The sequence below is a fragment of the Schistocerca americana genome, chromosome 2 (genome assembly GCF_021461395.2).
Source record: "Schistocerca americana isolate TAMUIC-IGC-003095 chromosome 2, iqSchAmer2.1, whole genome shotgun sequence".
NCBI lineage: Eukaryota > Metazoa > Arthropoda > Insecta > Orthoptera > Acrididae > Schistocerca > Schistocerca americana.
This window is the reverse complement of record NC_060120.1, coordinates 479,891,277-479,913,151: the sequence shown is the minus strand read 5'-3', so window position 1 is coordinate 479,913,151 and position 21,875 is coordinate 479,891,277. Positions and strand designations below refer to the sequence as shown.

Below are 21,875 nucleotides of genomic sequence, written 5' to 3'. Positions count from 1 at the left end.
CAACCGGTGTCAAAAAAGTGGGAATATTGACCAAGTAATATGGGTGGCATGTAATACCTCAACTGATATTGAGAACAGAATAAAAAATTAGAAGATATTACATTTCAGCCTGCTGTATGCCCTAGTACACTTGGATAACATATTCTTAAGCAATGTACAGACAAAGTTCCGCAATACTCAGTAGATTTCATTGTCAGTATGCTTCATTGTCAGTATGCTTCTGGCAAAAAGGAGATGGGACATGGATAGCCTGAAAGAACCAGAGGCTGTAGAGAGTTTCAGAGGGAGCATGAGGGAATGATTGACAAGAAGAGGGGAAAGGAGTACAGAAGAAGAAGAATGGGTAGCCTTCAGAGACAAAATACCGAAGGCAGCAGAGGATCAAGGAGGTAAAAAGACGAGGGTTAGTAGTAATCCTTGGGTAATACAAGAGATATTGAATTTAACTGATGAAATGAAAAAATATAAAAATGCAGTAAGTGATGCAGGGAAAAAGGAACACCAACGTCTCAAAAATGAGATCAATAGGAAGTGCAAGATGGATAAGCAGGAATGGCTGGAGGACAAATGTAAGAATGTAGAAGCATATATCACTAGAGGTAAGATAGATGTCACCTACAGGAAAATTAATGAGACCTTTGCAGAAAAGAGAACCACCTGTATGACTATCAGGAACTCGGATGGAAAACCAATCCTACACAAAGAAGAGAAAGCAGAAAGTAGGAAGGAGTATATACAGGGTCTGTACAAGGGAGATGTACTTGAGGGCAATATTATGGAAATGGAAGATGATTTAGATGAAGAGGAGATAGGAGATATGATGTGTGGAGAATTTGACAGAGCACTGAAAGACCTAAATTGAAACAAGGCCCCAGGAGTAGACGACATTCCTTTAGAACTACTGATGGCCTTGGGAGAGCCAGCCATGACAAAACTCTTCCATCTGGTGAGCAAGATGTATGAGACAGGTGAAATACCCTCAGACTTCAAGAAGAACATAATAATTCCAATTCCAAAGAAAGCATGTGCTGACAGGTGTGAGAATTACTGAACTATCAGTCTAATAAGTCGTGATTGCAAAATACTACCACAAATTTTATACAGATGAATGGAAAAACTGGTAGAAGCTGACCTCAGGGAAGATCAGTTTGGAATCTGCAGAAAAGTAGGAACATGCGAGGCAATATTGACCCTACAACTTATCTTAGAAGAGAAGTTAAGGAGAGACAAACCTACATTTATAGCATTTCTAAACTTAGAGAAAGCTTTTGACAATATTGATTGGAATACTCTCTTTCAAGTTCTGAAGGTGGCAGGGGTAAAATACAGGGAGTGAAAGGCTATTTACAATTTGTACAGAAACCAAATGGCAGTTATAAGAGTCGATGGGCACGAAGGGAAGCAGTAGTTGAGAAAGGAGTGAGACAGGATGGTATCGCATCCCCATTGTTGTTCAGTCTGTATACTGAGTAAGCAGTAAAGGAAACAAAAGAAAAGTTTGGTGTAGGAATTAAAATCCAGGTGGAAGGAATAAAAACTTTGAGGTTTGCCTAAGACACTGTAATTCTGTCAGATACAGTGAAGGAGCAGTTGAACGGAATGGAAAGTGTCTTGAAAAGAGGACAGAAGATGAACATCAACAAAAGCAAAATGAGGACAATGGAATGTAGTCAGATTAAATCAGGTGATACTGAGGGAATCAGATTAGGAAATGAGACTTAAAGTAGTAGATGAGTTTTGCTGTTTGGGCAGCAAAATGACAGAAGATGGTTGAAGTAACGAGGATATAAAATGTAGACTGACAATGGCAAGGAAAGTATTACTGGAAAAAATATTTGATAACATCGAGTATAGATGTAAGTGTCAGGACGTCTTTCCAGAAAGTATTTATTTGGAGCGTAGCCATGTATGGAAGTGAAACACGGACAATAAATAGCTTGGACAAGAAGAGAATAGAAGCTTTCGAAATGTGGTGCTACAGAAGGATGCTGAAGATTAGATGGATAGATCACATAACTAATGAGGAGGTAGTGAATAGAATTGTCGAGAAGAGGAATTTGTGTCATAACCTGACTAGGAGAGGGGATCAGTTGGCAGGACAGATTCTGAGGCATCAAGAGATCACCAATTTAGTATTGGAGGGCAGCGTGGAGGGTGAAAGTCGTAGAGGGAGAATACGCTAAGCGGATTGAGAAGGATGAAGGTTGCGGTAGTTACTTGGAGATGAGGAGGCTTGAACAGGATAAAGTAGCATGGAGAGCTGCATCAGACCAGTCTTTGACTGAAGACCACAACAACAACAACCTTTGGATAAGGCATTTAGAACAGCATCACATGAGTCCCTGTCCCTATCATCCACCCTAATCACTTTTCCCAGTGCACAGCTGATAAGCCTTTTCCAAGTTTGCCCTGAAATGACATGCCACTACAGCTCCTGAGGCAGCAGCTTTAAAGAGGGAACCCGAGCTCCGCTGTCAAAATTTCCAAGGTTTTTCAGGAATATTTTCTAAGTGGTTTCATTTCCAAAGCCTGCGGTTTCCAGTGGCTCATTACAGAGAAACACTGTAATTATGATTTGTTCAGTTTTTACCCCAATTACCATTCTTTCTGTAAAACTACTGTATCAGCAATAAAAAAGCCTGACTATGGAATCACCAAACATACAACACAAAACACAGAGTAATGCAACACCCTTAGAGAGATGCAAAATTTTCTCTAATGTGGTTGTCATCACTGCAGGAACAGTCAGCATTGCACCACTATGCCACTTTTCCATTGTATACAGTGAACCCGTACACAAATGTGTCTATTGAGAAACAGTAGATCTGTTCATGTTGCTGTATATCACTGTTAAAATACAACTAACAATGCCAGAGAAACAAAACAGCTCTGAACATCAGCTTGAAAGTGAAAAGTGAAGAGGACATTTTGTTGTCAGAAAAGTAGAGAGGGCATTTTGTTATCAACGGGAAATCCTGTGAACAAATGGTAGAAGGTTGTTTTCAAACAAAACTGTCGACACTTGCACTGCTCTGCAGATATTTTCAGTGCAGTACTGATACAAGATGGGAAAATGGCCATCATCTGCCCACTACTGAAAAAGAATGACCCTCTGGTATGTGACAATTATAGGGGAATAACTCTGCTGGATGTCAGCTATAAAGTATTATCTCTATGCCTCCTAAATAGGATACTACCACTTGCTGAAGAAGCCGTAGGAGACTACCAATGTGGGTTTAGACACAACAGATCAAGAGTGGACCACCTATTTACCCAATGTCAAATGACGGAGAAATGCTGGGAATATAATACAGACATGCACATGCTCTTCATTGACTTCAAAAAAGCCTATCACAGTGTACACAGAGGTACTATAATCAGAGTACTACAGGAATTTCAGTTTCCATCTAACATAATCCACTTGGTTGCAATTTGCCTAGAACAAACACTCTGTAAAGTGCATACAAGTACCAATCTATCAGAACAGTTCGAAGTTTGAACCGGCCTCAGACAGGGAGAAGCCCTCTCCCCTATATTATTCAACCTTGTGCTAGAAAAAAATAGACTGGGAATTTATGAAAACTGACGCTATTGGATTACCCCTAGACAACATGTCAATGACTCGACTGGCATATGCGGATGATGTAATCCTAATCAGTGGCAGTAGAGAAGAGCTCAGAAGAATGGCAGGCTCGTACTGCAAGATTGCCAGTAGGGCTGGCCTGCAAGTCAGTGAAAATAAGACAGAATATGTGGTCCTGAGCAAGCCAGCGAGAGATGGGGACCTGCTCATGGTGGACAGTCTCCAATTCAAAAGGGCAAATACTTTCAAATACCTTGGTAGTCTCTGCAGTGATCAGAACCACTGTGAAATTGAAATAAATACAAAAATTGTCAGAGGTAACAGGGCATACTTTAACCTTCAGGATGTCCTGAAGAAAAGATCCCTGTCAATAAGTTTTAAGATCAGGCTGTACCACAGTATGTTTATGCCAGTGGTTATGTACGGTTGTGAAAGACTCACCTTTAGGAGAACAGACGAAGAGAAACTACTTGTTTTCAAACGAAATAGCCTCAAAAACATATATGGTCCTGTGAAAGATTCACAAACAGGGGAATGGAGAATTAAAAAAACAAGAATTAAAAGAGCTTTACATAAAGCCTGACTTTGTAAAAAGAATAATAATAAGAAGAAGGTTGACCTGGGCTGAACATGTAGCAAGGATGAATGAAGGGAGGATACCCCATGATGTGTTTCTGGGAACTGTAGCTGGAAGGAGGTACCAGGGATGACCACAGACAAGATAGAAGGACAATATTGACAAGGACACCGAGGACATGGGGTGAGTGGTGGCAGGAGGCTCACAACCAGGAACAATGGAGCAGGAGTGTGGAGCGGGCATATGGTCACTAATGCCCAAGCCACAGATAAGTACGTAAGTAAGTAAGTTCTGATACAAAGATAAATGAATGTAAGAAAGCAAATTAAATGCAATTATTCTGTAACAAACACTGGGGATTGTATGTCATTTATACCAAAATGCTCAAAAAATGTTCCTGGACAACTTGCGAAATTTTGTCAGTGGAGTTTGGTTTCAGCTTGTATAAAGTCACACAGTTACCATGTTTGATGAACCTTTGACACTTTGCTACACCCAAACTGTTTTGCATTTTGAATTAGTACTAACACCAGTGGATAATATCATTATTATTTATGGCTATAAAACTGCTTTTACCACTTGGCATCCAACCTATCTTTGCGATGTACAGTGAGGTGACAAAAGGCATGGGATACCTCCTAAATAATGTCGGGCCTCCTTTTGCCCAGCATAGTGCAGCAACTTGACACAACATGGATTCAACAAGTCAGTGGAAGTCCTCTGCAGAAATATTGAGCTATGCTGCTTCTATAACTGTCCATAATTCCGAAAGTGTTGCCACTGCAGGATTTTGTGCATGAACTGACCTCTTAATTATGCCCCATAAATGTTTGACAGAATTCATGTCAGGCAGTCTGGGCCAAATCATTCATGTGAATTGTCCAGAATGTTCTTCAAACCAGTCACAAACAATTGTGGCCCATTGGTATAGTGTGTTGTCATGGGAACGTGAAGTCCACAAATGGCTGCCAAACATAACCATTTCCAGTCAATGATTGCTTCAGTTGGACCAGAGGACCCAGACTATGCTGTGTAAACAAAGCCTACACCATTATGGAGCCACCAACAGCTTGCACAGAGCCTTATTGGCAACTTGAGTACATGGCTTCATGGGGCCTGTGTCACACTCGAATCCTACCATCAGCCCTTACCAACTGAAACTGGGACTCATCTGACCAGGTCACAGTTTTCCAGCCATGTAGGATCCAACTGATAGAATCACAAGCCCAGGAGAGGTGCTGCAGGTGATGTCATGCTGCTAGCAAGGGCCCTCGCATTGGTCATCTTCTGCCATAGCCCATTAACACCAAATTTTCCCACCTATCCTAACAAGATACATTTGTCATATGTCCCAAATTGATTTCTGCAGTTATTTTACACAGTGGTGCTCATCTGTTAGCACTGACAACTCTATGCAGATGGCACTGCTCTTGGCCGTTAAGCGAAGACCATCGGCCACTGCATTGTCCTTGATGAGAGGTAATGGCTCGAAACTTGGCATTCTCAGAACGCTCTTGGCATAGTGGATCTTGGAATATTTAACTCCCTAATAGTTTTGCTAAATGGAGTGTCCATCCGTCTAGCTCCAACTACCATTCCATGTTCAAAGTCTATTAATTCCTGTCATGTGGACATAATCACGTAGGTAACCTTTACGCATGAATCACCTGAGTACAGATGACAGCTCCACCAATGCATTGCCCTTTTATACCTCATGTACACGATACTACCACCATCTGTATATGTGCATATTGATAGCCTGTGACTTTTATCATCTTAGTGTATATTCCAATCACTGCAGAATGACTAAATGATCATCCAGTCCCTTCTCTTCCATTCCTATAAGCAGGAGATGTACTCTTCCAGCAGAATGATGCCCTTGCACATTAACAGGCCTCTCTTCTATTAAGTGTGTCAGGGACAGTACATGGCCCAGTCTGCCTAAACCATAACACCCCTTGAAGTACAGCGTATTAATTTGATAATATATGAATGACGTCTGGTTTCATACTGAATCTTTACTTCAGTGTGTTTATTTTCCATTTCCTGCTGGTTTATGTAGAGCTGTGACTCTTAGTTCAAGTGTGGAACAGGTTCTCACCATAAAATTTTCACTTCGGAGTCAGATGATAATGCAGAGTGATCACAAACAAGAGTGACATGTCAGCAATGACATGAGATATCAGTATTGAATTTGAAGCAATGGGAACAGAATTTATACTCTTTTTCTTTGTCTTCTTTTAATCTTTTACTGTTTAGGTCTTTGGTGAAAGAAAGCCAGAGAAAGACAATACACTTATGAAATTAGAGTTTAGGGGAGAGAGCAAACAATAAGGTGTGCTCTTGGATTCGTTGATTAATTTCTTTTGCTGTGTGAGATACGTACCCTTCCAATGCAGTCCAGTTGAAAATACAATCTGAATTAACTGTCTGCAGGTGTATATTATATTGTTGACACTTGTAAGGTCTAAGTATGATAGTTAAGTGAAAGTCTACTCACCAGGCTTTATCTATCTATCTGTCTATCTATCCGAGTCCAAAAGCACTAAAACACAATATAATCCCAAAACTGCAGTCTAATACTAACGATAGGGAGTATTTCATGCATTGTGAGTCCAGCAGTTACAAACAAGTCTTCCATGTCATAGAGTTCACTCAGATTACTGCAAACCAATGAGTGTTCTGAGTCCTTTGTTGCCACACATTCAAAAAGTTAATCACTAATAAGCCAGTTCTTCAAATAATTTTTCTCCTTGTCACTCCTGTTCTGAGTCTGTTGAGGGTCTTCCGGGTGCTGCATTGGAGATAGCAACCTGATGATAATTTCTCTTTTGCTGTCCATAATCCTCCAGGGAACTTTATTCTCCACAGATCGGTTTGGCAAGCTTCTGCTGAAGTTGAAATTTGTGTTGCTGTAAGGAGGAAGCTTTCCTGGGATTTCAATCAAGATGGATAAGCATGAGTTCCAAACAATGAATGCCTTGAATTTGCTTCTTGATTTTTTTTTTCAGTCTCTGCTGCTATCTGTCTTCCTACATCTGAAGGTGCTACTTTCATGAGTGGAAATATTTTATTGACTGGTGCTAGCCTTCGGCATCCTATGAATATGTGGCTGGTCTCATGAAGAGCCACATCAGTTTGATTAGCAGGTGCAGAGTTCCTCCAGACTGAAGTGGCATACTCTGCAGCAGAGAAACACAGAGCAAGAGCAGATGTGTAGAGGGTGCTGGAGTGAACACAGTGATTTCAATTAGGCCCTGTCCAGGTGAAGTTCAGCTTCCTTCTTGCATAGGTGGAATGCACACACTTGAGTTTCAACTGTATTGAGTTTCAAGTACTTGTTGTCTAGTAGATAGCAAGTTATTTGACTGGAGATGACAGGTTGGATTCTGCTTCTTCATTTGTTCCTCCTTGAGCAGCAGCAGCTGTTTCATCTGCATACGTGAAGAACTCAGTTCTGTTGACAGGTTGACCATTGGTATGTATATAATATAATATCAGAGCCAGCACATTTATTTGGGGAAGACAATTTTTCTGCATTCTCTATCTGTTCTTTCTGTTATTTACAGTGATCAAAAATCACCTATTCTGCAGCAGACACTGAACAAACTGTGGTAGTCCTTAGTTGTTGTGTGCAGTTTCTTTGCTAGTTTATTATGATTCACAATGTCATAAGCAACCCCTATAATCTGCTTTGTTTCATATCTTTCCTTGATGTGCTTGATTAGATTAATACATAAAATTGAGTAAGACTATATCAATTCAAAGGAACAGTCATAACAAACAAATAAAAATATGAAAACTTGGAATGCTTAAGTAAGTAAAGTAAACAAAAGTGAATGGTAATTAATGCAAATTATGTGTGTGTGACCTTAAGAACCACACTGAGGAGGAGATAACCATGTAACACATGAGAAAACCTGAAATCATCACTCAAAATAAAGGGCAAGTCTGTGTGAAAGCCACATGCTGCACTTTTGTGTGTAAACTATTCAAAATGTGTCTTACAAGTATTTGTACTCTATAAGCATTGCACAGTATGTCCTTAAGTCAAATGAAAAATGGAATATCAACCTTTTCATGCTTAATATTTGTAAATTGATCTTTATGCGTCTATGCTTCCTTAGTGAAACTATGAAATGAAAGTTTTATTCATGAGCTCTGTTCCCAAATTCCCACTGACACTGTGTTCTGCAGACATCTCTTGTATTCAGCAGTTACTTTGGTGACAGTGGTTTTATTGTTAGAGGTAACAATGTTTGTTTTTGTCTTCCCATTTTTATCACTAACTTTTCCCCTGCTGTTGTTTTTAGTAAACAAAGATTGCCAGTGGTCTCACTATGTTATGACACATGATACAGGATCTCTAGATACTTCAGCTAGATTTTCAGTTGGCCTTAAGTAATGTGGAGTATACAAGGACCAGCAACAATGTATCATCATATCGGTGGTGGACCTAGTGGTGGTTTAAGCACTGAATACCAGTGACAGTTTCACTTTATGGCCTCATGTGATATGGTATCATCTGCTTTAGCAAGCTCTGCTGTACATGGAAATAATGTCAGCAAATGGATGTATGACACTAGATCAGGCATGCTGCAATAAAGTACACATTTTCATCCTCCTTTTGGATCTAGACTTTAAACAAACAAAGGCAAAATTAAAAGTACATGAAGAACGTATTTCTGTTGATTGTTATGTTGTTTTAATGTATAAATTATCACATATTATTACTTTTCACATGACATATACAGTTGATCAGAGGTGTGTGTGTCACTCAAAACACAGTGTCTCAGAAAATGAAGAAATAAAATAAGAAAGGATTTGTAAACTTTTATTGCCCGAGTTACATTTTATAATCCTACCTTGGTGATACTGAATAACTTAAAAATTTTGTTTTGCTTCATAGTGAGAGCACACTGTCATTGGTCAGCCATATAACAACTTTGTATTGAGACCACACTCTCATTGGTCCATCATATAACAGGTCTTCAAATACATTGTAGTACAAGAGGGAGAGGGGTAAAGATATATTTGTTGCAAATTGTGAGAAAATGAACTCCATTCAGAAAGCAAGTATAATATGTAATTTATGTCACAGTTGCATTGCAAATATGAAAGTGTGACTTTGCACCAATCAGTGGAGGGCCATTAACAGGATAGAGACTTTATTGGTAAGGATGAAAACACTCAAGAAGAATGAGCTGCAACAAAAATTAAAAACTCCAGCAAATGTGAGGTATACACAGTTATATAGTTCTTAAACGTAGAAAATTTATCAGACATTGAAATTAACCACCAAGTTTTCCATGAGCAGATTGTGAATGTGTCAGATTAACAAATAATAGAACAGTGTTCATGATTAAAAAAGATAGTGGGCAGCTACCTCTGTAGAGGCAGTCATCACACCCATCAAGCTAGTTCATTAGTCATGACATTGGTACTTACTTTGGAATGAGGCAGCAAGAAACATTTTTTTCATCTTCATAATATTTTGATCTTTGAATTTTCCTCCTCTCTCATTTAAAACATTATAGTATTATAAAATAGCTGTGCTTTTCATTTGTGGAGCAAATGCCTAGAAGAAAAATTTGTTATTATAGTCATACTCAGTTTATGAAGATATTTCATAACTTTTCAGTGGAAGAAGTCACATTGTTTAAGATGTGACATGAGGGTTATGCTTTGCATCCCTCTCTTTAGTGCTGAATGTAGCCTACAGAAATACAAGTACTGCTTTCAGCCACCGTCGGAAATTAAAAATGGTATGAACAAACATTTATGCTGTTGAACACAGCTCCCTTTCTTGTTCTCTTACTGCTTCAGTATAACAAATCAGATTTTTCGAAACTAGGTGGCAAGAATAAAGCAAAGATGAGAACATTGTACTGGATTAGTCCCATAATGGTCCCTAGCTGAACCTTGGACAATATCATCAGTAAATAAGAAATAGTAATCAAAATTTGTATTACATCCAAGCTTCTACACTCCTGGAAATGGAAAAAAGAACACATTGACACCGGTGTGTCAGACCCACCATACTTGCTCCGGACACTGCGAGAGGGCTGTACAAGCAATGATCACACGCACGGCACAGCGGACACACCAGGAACCGCGGTGTTGGCCGTCGAATGGCGCTAGCTGCGCAGCATTTGTGCACCGCCGCCGTCAGTGTCAGCCAGTTTGCCGTGGCATACGGAGCTCCATCGCAGTCTTTAACACTGGTAGCATGCCGCGACAGCGTGGACGTGAACCGTATGTGCAGTTGACGGACTTTGAGCGAGGGCGTATAGTGGGCATGCGGGAGGCCGGGTGGACGTACCGCCGAATTGCTCAACACGTGGGGCGTGAGGTCTCCACAGTACATCGATGTTGTCGCCAGTGGTCGGCGGAAGGTGCACGTGCCCGTCGACCTGGGACCGGACCGCAGCGACGCACGGATGCACGCCAAGACCGTAGGATCCTACGCAGTGCCGTAGGGGACCGCACCGCCACTTTCCAGCAAATTAGGGACACTGTTGCTCCTGGGGTATCGGCGAGGACCATTCGCAACCGTCTCCATGAAGCTGGGCTACGGTCCCGCACACCGTTAGGCCGTCTTCCGCTCACGCCCCAACATCGTGCAGCCCGCCTCCAGTGGTGTCGCGACAGGCGTGAATGGAGGGACGAATGGAGACGTGTCGTCTTCAGCGATGAGAGTCGCTTCTGCCTTGGTGCCAATGATGGTCGTAAGCGTGTTTGGCGCCGTGCAGGTGAGCGCCACAATCAGGACTGCATACGACCGAGGCACACAGGGCCAACACCCGGCATCAAGGTGTGGGGAGCGATCTCCTACACTGTCCGTACACCACTGGTGATCGTCGAGGGGACACTGAATAGTGCACGGTACATCCAAACCGTCATCGAACCCATCGTTCTACCATTCCTAGACCGGCAAGGGAACTTGCTGTTCCAACAGGACAATGCACGTCCGCATGTATCCCGTGCCACCCAACGTGCTCTAGAAGGTGTAAGTCAACTACCCTGGCCAGCAAGATCTCCGGATCTGTCCCCCATTGAGCATGTTTGGGACTGGATGAAGCGTCGTCTCACGCGGTCTGCACGTCCAGCACGAACGCTGGTCCAACTGAGGCGCCAGGTGGAAATGGCATGGCAAGCCGTTCCACAGGACTACATCCAGCATCTCTACGATCGTCTCCATGGGAGAATAGCAGCCTGCATTGTTGCGGAAGGTGGATATACACTGTACTAGTGCCGACATTGTGCATGCTCTGTTGCCTGTGTCTATGTGCCTGTGGTTCTGTCAGTGTGATCATGTGATGTATCTGACCCCAGGAATGTGTCAATAAAGTTTCCCCTTCCTGGGACAATGAATTCACGGTGTTCTTATTTCAATTTCCAGGAGTGTATTTTAACTTTTTTCGAGCTGACATCTGGCAATATTCCTGAACTTTTGTCTGTAATTGAGTTTTTTTGCTTTATAAGGAACTGAGGAAATATAAATACAATGATAAGTGAAATAAATGCTTTATTTTTTGTAATTTTAGCATTCCACTGTTCAGAAATATAAGTACTCTTATTTTTGTAAGAGAGAACAAGGAATAATTCAGGAAAATTCCACGATATTGGCTTAGACACTTCATTCATCTGACGTTAAACCATGTAAATTCTCAATAAAACGAAAGTAGTAGCTTGAAATTATTCCAGCTGTAACAATCCCAGCTTATTGTCTGTCTGTTCAGTAGGATATACATCCTGCCTTAACTTTCATAGAATGTTGTTGTTCATTGCCGTAGCATTTTTACAAATAGCACTTGAGTATCAACAAGTCTCATGATCAGTTCATCACTTGAAGATGAACAAGTCTCATGATCAGTACAAACATAATGGGAACTCGCAGTTCTGCTGTGCCAAATGTCTGTTTGTGGCTCTTGCCCTGTTGCGTGTTGTGGCTGTGAATATGCAGCATTGTGGTGAAGAGCTTACGAGTGATTCTTAAGTCTGAGATGACCGACTGTAATCTCTTATAGCAAACTACTTGGTCTGTTCTGTGGAAGAAAAGACAAAGGGAGACAGATGATTCTCCATGTCAGCTTTGTTTGTTATTTTTTGCAGATTTTCTGATTGCTGTTGCAGATTTGCATTTTGTGTGCTCATTGCTTCCCACATTGTCTTCTATTAGATCTGACAAACTTGACATTTGCAGTGGACACACAGTAGAATAAAACTAATGTACAGAGATGAATGTGTGTATGTAAAAATGTTTTCGCTTCTCAGTAGCCAGGTATTTTGTGAGCACAGCACTGTAATGTCTTCCTGACTGTGATTAGGTGAACAAGTTTGTGTATGTTGTATGAGTGGTGATATGTCTTCATATTAACTTCATTACAAATGAGGATATAATGGTAGGTAGCATGTTTTCTATTGTTCTACAGATACAAATGTTCCCCGACCTCATGTACCAATTAGAAGGATATTCATGTGAAGTAGTCCATGTTACCTCCAATGCTGTGCATTGTAATTTTGCATATTTATTGGAGACTGCTCAATATATATAACTGACTAGTAGAACTTTCCCATGGCTGACGTGTCACAAAATTTGAACTCAACAATCTAATGTATTACATGTTTCAATTTTTCAAATATATTTTGGTAAGTCACTACTTTTTGTTGTTGAAAAACTGAAGACTATTCATAGTGTTTTTAGAAGGATTAACATGTCTTTCATGCATGTGCAGTTACTCATAAATATTACTAAGTACAGAATACGTTGACTTCAGTATCTTAAAATGTCTATTAAAACTATGTACAGAGGATGCACACAACTGCAATTTTTTGTTTGTGTTCAAAGATTCTAGATATGAAAAATGTGCTGGTGGTAGTAACTCGTTGGTATGGTGGCATACTTCTGGGACCAGACAGATTTCGACATATTAACAATGCTGCTCGGCAAGTATTGGAGCAAGGTGGATTTGTACAAAAAAGTGATACAAACCAACACAGAAAAAAGAAGAAATGACGTTCTGCTGTTTCAGGAATAACAGGAATAATTTGGTACTTATGAATGTAAATAAACAATTTTGTTGAACATTAATCGTCTTTTTCTACTCATATTAACCAGTTGTGAAGCTTCAACAATACTTACATGAATTGTTGGGAATGGAAATGACAGTTTGAGGTTTCTGCAGAGTAGCCGTTAAATGTATATTCTCTTCTTCCTACTTTTTACCACGTAACTACACTTTTAATTGTGTGCAAACGTAAACCATTCAGCATTTTGCAACCTGTCTAAGTCAGTGGCTTCCTCTTTTCTTTTTCTCTGCAATACTGCAGATATTGCCGCAGTTCAGTTACTGTACTTCATGTATGTATGAGTAAAATGTAATTGTTTCTTCATTTTCCTACTGTTGTACTTAGCTGCATCCAATATGGTAAGGATGGGCTGCAAATATTGTGGCGCCTGTGGTAGCACTTGTACACAGAAAGAGTATCAGCAACTTTTGGTTGTTTATATGAAATACTATTTTTCCAATTGTTTAATTATACAATGATATAATTTTTGTATGGTTAAAGTTCAGCAGAATCACCTCAAGTTACTGAATTTACAGCTTTCTCATCCATTCAGCGGTCTATGGTACAGATCTGTATAATAAATTATGCGACTTGATTTCACTGTGACCTGGTATTCCCTTGTGTAAGGATTTCATTTACTTAATACAGCTAAGTCCCTGTCAGTGTGTTATTGTCACATTTAGTCCAGAAACAAAATGTAAAAATATACTGCAAATGGAAAATATGACTAAAATTATGGGACTGGTTTTCATGCAAGATATGCAGACAGTTTCATTAAAAATGCTTCTTTCACAGAACTACACCTCATTGTTTCCTTCTGTTGCATACTGCAAAATGACTCTGTTGTAATTTCACAGAAATCTTCCATCTTAAGTAATTCTATAACAACTGAAATATATATGTTTTTCAGATTTTGTGGTTAATTTTATGTACTTTCCTTATTACTTCTTACAATAAAGCTGAAGATCATCAGACTTACTTTTATGCGTACCAGAAGATCAATTTGTAGGATAAATGAAGATGCCTGATACTACTTCCAATGATGCTTTGGAGTTCTCACATATAATAATAGATTAATGCCTATCATTTTCCTTATAATACTATAGTGCTTATTCTTTGCCACAGTATCCATATGCACCACACAACATTACACTGTTCTCTGATATTTATGACATAGTCGGTTCTTAACCAATATCACTGTCTAACTATCTCGTTGGTTCTTGATTCCCACTATTTATAGCGGCACCTTATGGTGGTAATTAAGAACTTCATGTTTTTCATCAGTTACAAGTAATTGGTAATCTGAATAATAATACTGTCTGAAATCAATCCAAACTGGAGTTTTGAGACTAATAATTTACACAAAATAATTTGTATTCTGAAAAGGCTAGGCTGCTGCTCACCATGAAGATGACACAGTAAGTTGCAACAAACAGGCTGCTACAGATTGAGTTTTCAGCCAAAGCCTCCTTCGGAAAGGAAACACACACACACACACACACACACACACACACACACACACACACACACACACACACACACTCTCTCACTCTCTCTCTCTCTCTCTCTCTCTCTTTTGCTTCTGAAGCCCGAAGTGATTAGTTTCTCTGTTGAAACAAGAAAAGATGTTAGTGTACTGAAGGAAAAGGTTGAAATCATGAATTCCATTGAAAAATATGTTTCTGGTTCTGAAATATTGCAGGTTAGAACACAGCATTATGGCAGCATGGTGCAGTTTTCAAACATGATTTAATGTTCCATAAAGATTTAATGTGAAATCCATTATAACTGCCATTTACAAGCTCTTTGTTCAATTCAAATGGACAGGCAGCATGGCTGATGATCTAGTGGATGGCCTTAGGCGAACTGTAGCTAGTTCTGACAATGTAGCCAAAGTTTCTAGACTTATTCAGCAACAACCAATGAAATCAGTCAAAGGAACTGGAATTTCAGCACACATTCAATACTGAGCATTGCAATTTTTGAACAGTTTGTTGCCACACAGCAAGTGTTGGAGAATCGACCAGCCACCAAGTGGTTTGTGCAAGACGGGCTCCAATCACATCACACTGAATTGGATATATGCATGTTGGTAATTACTAAGAGAGAGATGAACAAACATATGGATCAAGAAAAAATCTAGATTGGAAGTCTCATTTGTGATTAATGAAAATAAATTGGAGCTGGTTGGAACACACAGCCAAGCAAATGGATGCTAGATGGACTAAGGAAATCTTTGCTGGATTTTGAAAGAAAAAACCAAAGCCGGTGACCTGATTGAATGTGGCCAATTGACATCAGAAATCATGCAGGACCAAAATGGATGCATGCAAATGAAGTCTGGATTCATGGGGAAGTTTAGAGGGTGCATTTAACCAGAAAATGGATGTTAGCTGGATGATGATGATGTTGAAAGTAAGGATTTAGCAATACTTAGATATAGTACCCTCATAGGATGGCCATGGGAATACAGTAAATTATATGTGCATTCTCTGAAAACAATAATTATTCTCTAAGGTGTATTTTCTGGTGGAAAGGTTCCTGGTGTTAACAGTTTTTTTAATCTCTTAAAGTCACTTGCTGCTAGCAAGATCGCTCACATGAAAGTAAGTGATTATTTTAAATTCCTTCTGATACTAACAAGAAAACACCATCAACTTGACATCGTATTTTAAGGAGAAAAAGCACACATGCAAGATATCAGCCCTAGTAATCAATCCCATATGAAAATTGGGGCTATAGCTCTTACAGTAAGCAGTTATGACTTTCTGAAAGCACAGCTTTTAATCATGCATTCACACTGGTTATCATTCACTCGTCCCCCTGCACCACTTAATGTCCAAGTGCAAGGTACTGTGCATTGGAAGGAATAAGTTTGCAAAATATTATTTTGATGTTGGTAATATGCAGTGTTCATTGTGTCAAAGTATGTGGTTTACAACATGTAGATAGTGCCAGAGATGTCTTTGCTTTGAATATTTTTATATTGTGATTCATAAATGTAGTGTAAATGAATTAAACAAATGAATCTCATTAAAGAAGTTGTATACCACTATTTAATTATTAACATCATCATTGCACATTATTTTATTTGGATTGTAAAGTTGATGCTGTAAAAGTGAAGTACATTTGCAGGAGATGCACTAATCTTTAACGTGACTGGCATGATTAAATCATGAAATTCATTATATAATAATTCTTCTGTTGCTCTGGTTTATTAATTTTGCTTGCGGGGTGTATATGTAGCTGCAGAATACCAATGTGAGAATATTGCTGATTTAATATTTAATGTATACGTGTGTGAGGTTGACATGTTAGCTACTCATGTTACTTACTATTTTTTGTGTAGAAAAACGTGTTCTTGAACAAAAGTTCAAAACACTTTGGGCAAATGTGTCTACCTTTACTTCCTCCTCCTCCTCCTCCTCCTCCTTCTCCTCTTTTCCTTCTTCCCTCTCTTGCCTCACCTTCAACAGCCCCTGAACAGCAGGACTCTGGTTGTTACTCTGTTGTATGGTACTTCATGCTGGGGCATTAGGTACTACTGTGGGGCAGAATGAGTGACAGACAACTGGATCATGTGAAACTTTAAACAGTGTATTTTCAGACGTTCATAACTGTGTGCCATCCAAGCTCTGAATCAAAATTTTTGCATGGGATTGATTGATAGGGCAGATATCGTGCAACTAGGGTTTCTTTTCTCCTTAAAATATTGGGTAAGGTTTTTGACATTGTCTTGTGTGTCACACAATCAAGATAAGAGTCTCTGATGCCCATCCTATTGAAATGATGGGGAAAGTGATTCAAACTATGAGGCCTGTCTAAAAAGTATCCGACCTTTGGCCAGAAAAAATATTTTGAATACCTGATGGGATCGGGACCCTAATCCCCTTCAAAGTAGGCCCCTTGTGCTTGCACACACTTAGCCCACCGATCCTACCATTGCTGCAAACACCTCTGGAAGTCTTCTTTTGGAATGGTGTTCAGCTCCGTCATTGTGTTCGGCATTATCTCTTCCCTACTCCCAAAATGGGATCCTTTCAGTGGCGTCTTCAATTTTGGAAACAACCAGAAGTCACAAGGATCCATGTCTGGAGAGTAGGGGGGTTGGCGAACAGCTGTAATTCCATGTTTGGCCAAGAAATTTTTTATCAAGTGGGATGAGTGTGCAGGGGCATTGTCGTGATGCAGTTGCCAGTTTTTCGCCATCCACATGTCTTGTCTTTTGCACCGAACTGTGTCATGGAGTTGCCAGAGAACATCTTGATAATACTCCTTTGTCACTGTTTGTCCTTCCAGTGTGTATTCGTGATGCGCAATTCCATGGACATCAAAGAAGACAGCCAGCATCACCATGATTTTGCTTCGCACCTGCTGCACTTTCTTCGGCCATGGAGACTTGGGATGCTTCCATTGTAATGACTGTCGTTATGTTTCTGGGTTGACTCATCTCCAGTTATCACGGTGTCAGAAACCCAGGATCAGTGTTGGTGGTGTCCAGAAGGTCCTGTGCAATGTCAAAACAAAGGTCTTTTTGTTCCGGCGACAACAACTTGGGCACGAATTTCACAGCCACTTGGTGCATGTTCAAATCATCATGCAAAATTACTCACTCCAACCTCTTGGGCAATCTCCTGCATGGTCAAATGACAATCTGCCATCGCCAAATTTTGCACATTCTCAACAACAGCTGCACTCCAAGCAGTTTGGAGCCTGCCAGAACACTGATCACTCTCCGCTTTCACGCATGAGCATAAAGGTATCTTCCTTTACTGTGTACAGTAGTGCCGTGCTATCGTCTCTATTTTGTGTGAAAAAATCAAAGGTCGGATACTTTTTAGACAGTGCTGGCAGGTCGACAGACACACAAACAAACACAAAATACACACAAAATTCAAGCTTTCGCAACAAACTGTTGCCTCATCAGGAAAGAGGGAAGGAGAGGGAAAGACGAAAGGATGTGGGTTTTAAGGGAGAGGGTAAGGAGTCATTCCAATCCCGGGAGCGGAAAGACTTACCTTAGGGGGAAAAAAGGACGGGTATACACTCCCACACACACACATATCCATCCACACATATACAGACACAAGCAGCGATAGAAATACACCGTTTGTTGCAATATGCTTGGGACAACAGTACATTTTCAGGCGGACAAACTTTCGAAATTACAGTAGTTACAATTTTCAACAACAGATGGCGCTGCAAGTGATGTGAAAGATATAGAAGACAACGCATTCTGTGGGTGCGCCATTCTGTACGTCGTCTTTCTGCTGTAAGCGTGTGCTGTTCACAACGTGCAAGTGCGCTGTAGACAACATGGTTTATTCCTTAGAACAGAGGATTTTTCTGGTGTTGGAATTCCACCGCCTAGAACACAGTGTTGTTGCAACAAGACGAAGTTTTCAACGGAGGTTTAATGTAACCACAGGACCGAAAGGCGATACGATAAAGGATCTGTTTGAAAAATTTCAACGGACCGGGAACGTGGCGGATGAATGTGCTGGAAAGGTAGGGCGACCGCGTACGGCAACCACAGAGGGCAACGCGCAGCTAGTGCAGCAGGTGATCCAACAGCGGCCTCGGGTTTCCGTTCGCCGTGTTGCAGCTACGGTCCAAATGACGCCAACGTCCACGTATCGTCTCATGCGCCAGAGTTTACACCTCTATCCATACAAAATTCAAATGCGGCAACCCCTCAGCGCCGCTACCATTGCTGCACGAGAGACACTCGCTAACGATATAGTGCACAGGATTGATGACGGCGATATGCATGTGGGCAGCATTTGGTTTACTGACGAAGCTTATTTTTACCTGGACGGCTTCGTCAATAAACAGAACTGGCGCATATGGGGAACCGAAAAGCCCCATGTTGCAGTCCCATCGTCCCTGCATCCTCAAAAAGTACTGGTCTGGGCCGCCATTTCTTCCAAAGGAATCATTGGCCCATTTTTCAGATCCGAAACGATTACTGCATCACGCTATCTGGACATTCTTTGTGAATTTGTGGTGGTACAAACTGCCTTAGACGACACTGCGAACACCTCGTGGTTTATGCAAGATGGTGCCCGGCCACATCGCACGGCTGACGTCTGTAATTTCCTGAATGAATATTTCGATGATCGTGTGATTGCTTTGGGCTATCCGAAACATACAGGAGGCGGCGTGGATTGGCCTCCCTATTCGCCAGACATGAACCCCTGTGACTTCTTTCTGTGGGGACACTTGAAAGACCAGGTGTACCGCCAGAATCCAGAAACAATTGAACAGCTGAAGCAGTACATCTCATCTGCATGTGAAGCCATTCCGCCAGACACGTTGTCAAAGGTTTCGGGTAATTTCATTCAGAGACTATGCCATATTATTGCTACGCATGGTGGATATGTGGAAAATATCGTACTATAGAGTTTCCCAGACCGCAGCGCCATCTGTTGTTGAAAATTGTAACTACTGTAATTTCGAAAGTTTGTCTGCCTGAAAATGTACTGTTGTCCCAAGCATATTGCAACAAACGGTGTATTTCTATCGCTGCTCGTTTAGTTTTTATTGCCGTTTCAAATATACCGGTCATTTTTGAAACTGACTTACCAAATGAAAGTGCTGGCAGGTCGACAGACACACAAACAAACACAAACATACACACAAAATTCAAGCTTTCGCAACAAACTGTTGCCTCATCAGGAAAGAGGGAAGGAGAGGGAAAGACAAAAGGATGTGGGTTTTAAGGGAGAGGGTAAAGAGTCATTCCAATCCCGGGAGCGGAAAGACTTACCTTAGGGTGAAAAAAGGACGGGTATACACTCCCACACACACACATATCCATCCACACATATACAGACACAAGCAGACATATTTTAGGTCTTTAAATATGTCTGCTTGTGTCTGTATATGTGTGGATGGATATGTGTGTGTGTGGGAGTGTATATCCGTCCTTTTTTCCCCCTAAGGTAAGTCTTTCCGCTCCTGGGATTGGAATGACTCCTTACCCTCTCCCTTAAAACTCACATCCTTTCGTCTTTCCCTCTCCTTCCCTCTTTCCTGATGAGGCAACAGTTTGTTGCAAAAGCTTGAATTTTGTGTGTATGTTTGTGTGTCTATCAACCTGCCAGCGCTTTCGTTTGGTAAGTCACATCATCTGGAAACATTCCACGTAGGAAAAATATATTTAAAAACAAAGATGATGTGACTTACCAAATGAAAGTGCTGGCAGGTCGACAGACACACAAACAAACACAAACATACACACAAAATTCAAGCTTTTGCAACAAACTGTTGCCTCATCAGGAAAGAGGGAAGGAGAGGGAAAGACGAAAGGATGTGAGTTTTAAGGGAGAGGGTAAGGAGTCATTCCAATCCCGGGAACGGAAAGACTTACCTTAGGGGGGAAAAGGACAGGTATACAATCACACACACCCATTGTTTTTAGATATATTTTTCCAAGCAAGTTGTCCTTCATCGGGGTGTCCATATTCATATTTTGTTGGATGTCTTGATATGCTTGTATCCAGATAAAGTACACCAAATTCCACACCACTGTAGCTTAGCCAGCTGCTGCATTATGTTCATAAGATAAATATTGCTTTCCTTCCATATGACAAAAGAGTATTGAGCCCTGACAGTACACTCGGAAAGGCAGATACGTGATGACACAACAAGAACACATGGAATTGACTTGCTTAGTATCAGTGGTGGGACGAGAATGGTGGGAGTGGAATGGTAGAGTGGGGGACCTGTCATTTTGTAGGTTAGAGTTATCCAGTTTAAGTAGCAGTGGCACAGTGGACTGTATGTCACCACGTTTTCACTATTGTACATTTCTTCAACAATACTGATTCTGTGATCGCAGTTCAATGGCTTTTCCATACACACTTAAAAATTCCATGAAATGGTTTGATGCCTGATCGCAACACAGTATTGAATTGGGTTGCCTCTTTTCACACAACTGGATCAGTCATGGAGCAGACGTCACCTGGTTGTCCTTGCATGGAGCAAAAGCAGGACAATGTCAAGAGAATAAGAGTATCTGTTCTTCAAAATCCTCAGCACTCTACTAGGTGGTGTGCTCCATCTCTGGTGCAGCGCACCTTGAAGGATAAGTTCATCCTTACAAAATTATGATTGTGTAGAAGATTCACAACCATGATTATGATGATGACCAGAGACAGTTTCATGAGAGAATGATTGATGTTCTTGCTGCTGATGGTATTGCATTGATGATGAGTGCACTTTCACTTAGACGGTTATGTGAACAAACAACACTGTCACTTTTGGGCAGCAGATAACCCACAAGAAGTGCATCAAATCCACAGCACAGTGCAAAAGTGACAGTGTGATGAGGAGTGTGCAATGCGGGAATTGTTGGGTCTTATTTGTTTGAAGAAGGCAGTGTTAGTGTAACAGTGAATGCTGCATGTTATATTGCAATGCTATGCAATTTCATGCGGCCACAACTGGACACGATAGTGATGAACATGGTAGACATGTGGTTCCAACGAGATGGAGCCACAGACCACAAGGCTAAGGATTCCATGGCAGTTGTTTGAGAAATGTTTCCCCAACACGCAATCTCATGTTTCAGTGATATTCAGTGGCCAGAACACTTGCCAGATTTGTCAGTTTGTGACTTCTTCTTATGGGACTACATAA

At 40.7% G+C, this 21,875-nt stretch overlaps 1 protein-coding gene across 1 annotated transcript in view; it reads left to right on the top strand.

Moving 5' to 3' along the window:
* Positions 1–13,254, top strand: part of LOC124596065 (protein IMPACT-like) — a 55,471-nt gene extending 42,217 nt beyond the window's left edge. The window contains exon 5 of the mRNA XM_047135048.1: positions 13,012–13,254. Within this exon, the coding sequence (XP_046991004.1) occupies positions 13,012–13,179 (168 nt within the window). The 3' untranslated portion in view covers positions 13,180–13,254. The remainder of the gene's footprint in view (positions 1–13,011) is intronic.
* The last annotated feature ends 8,621 nt before the right edge of the window (positions 13,255–21,875 follow it).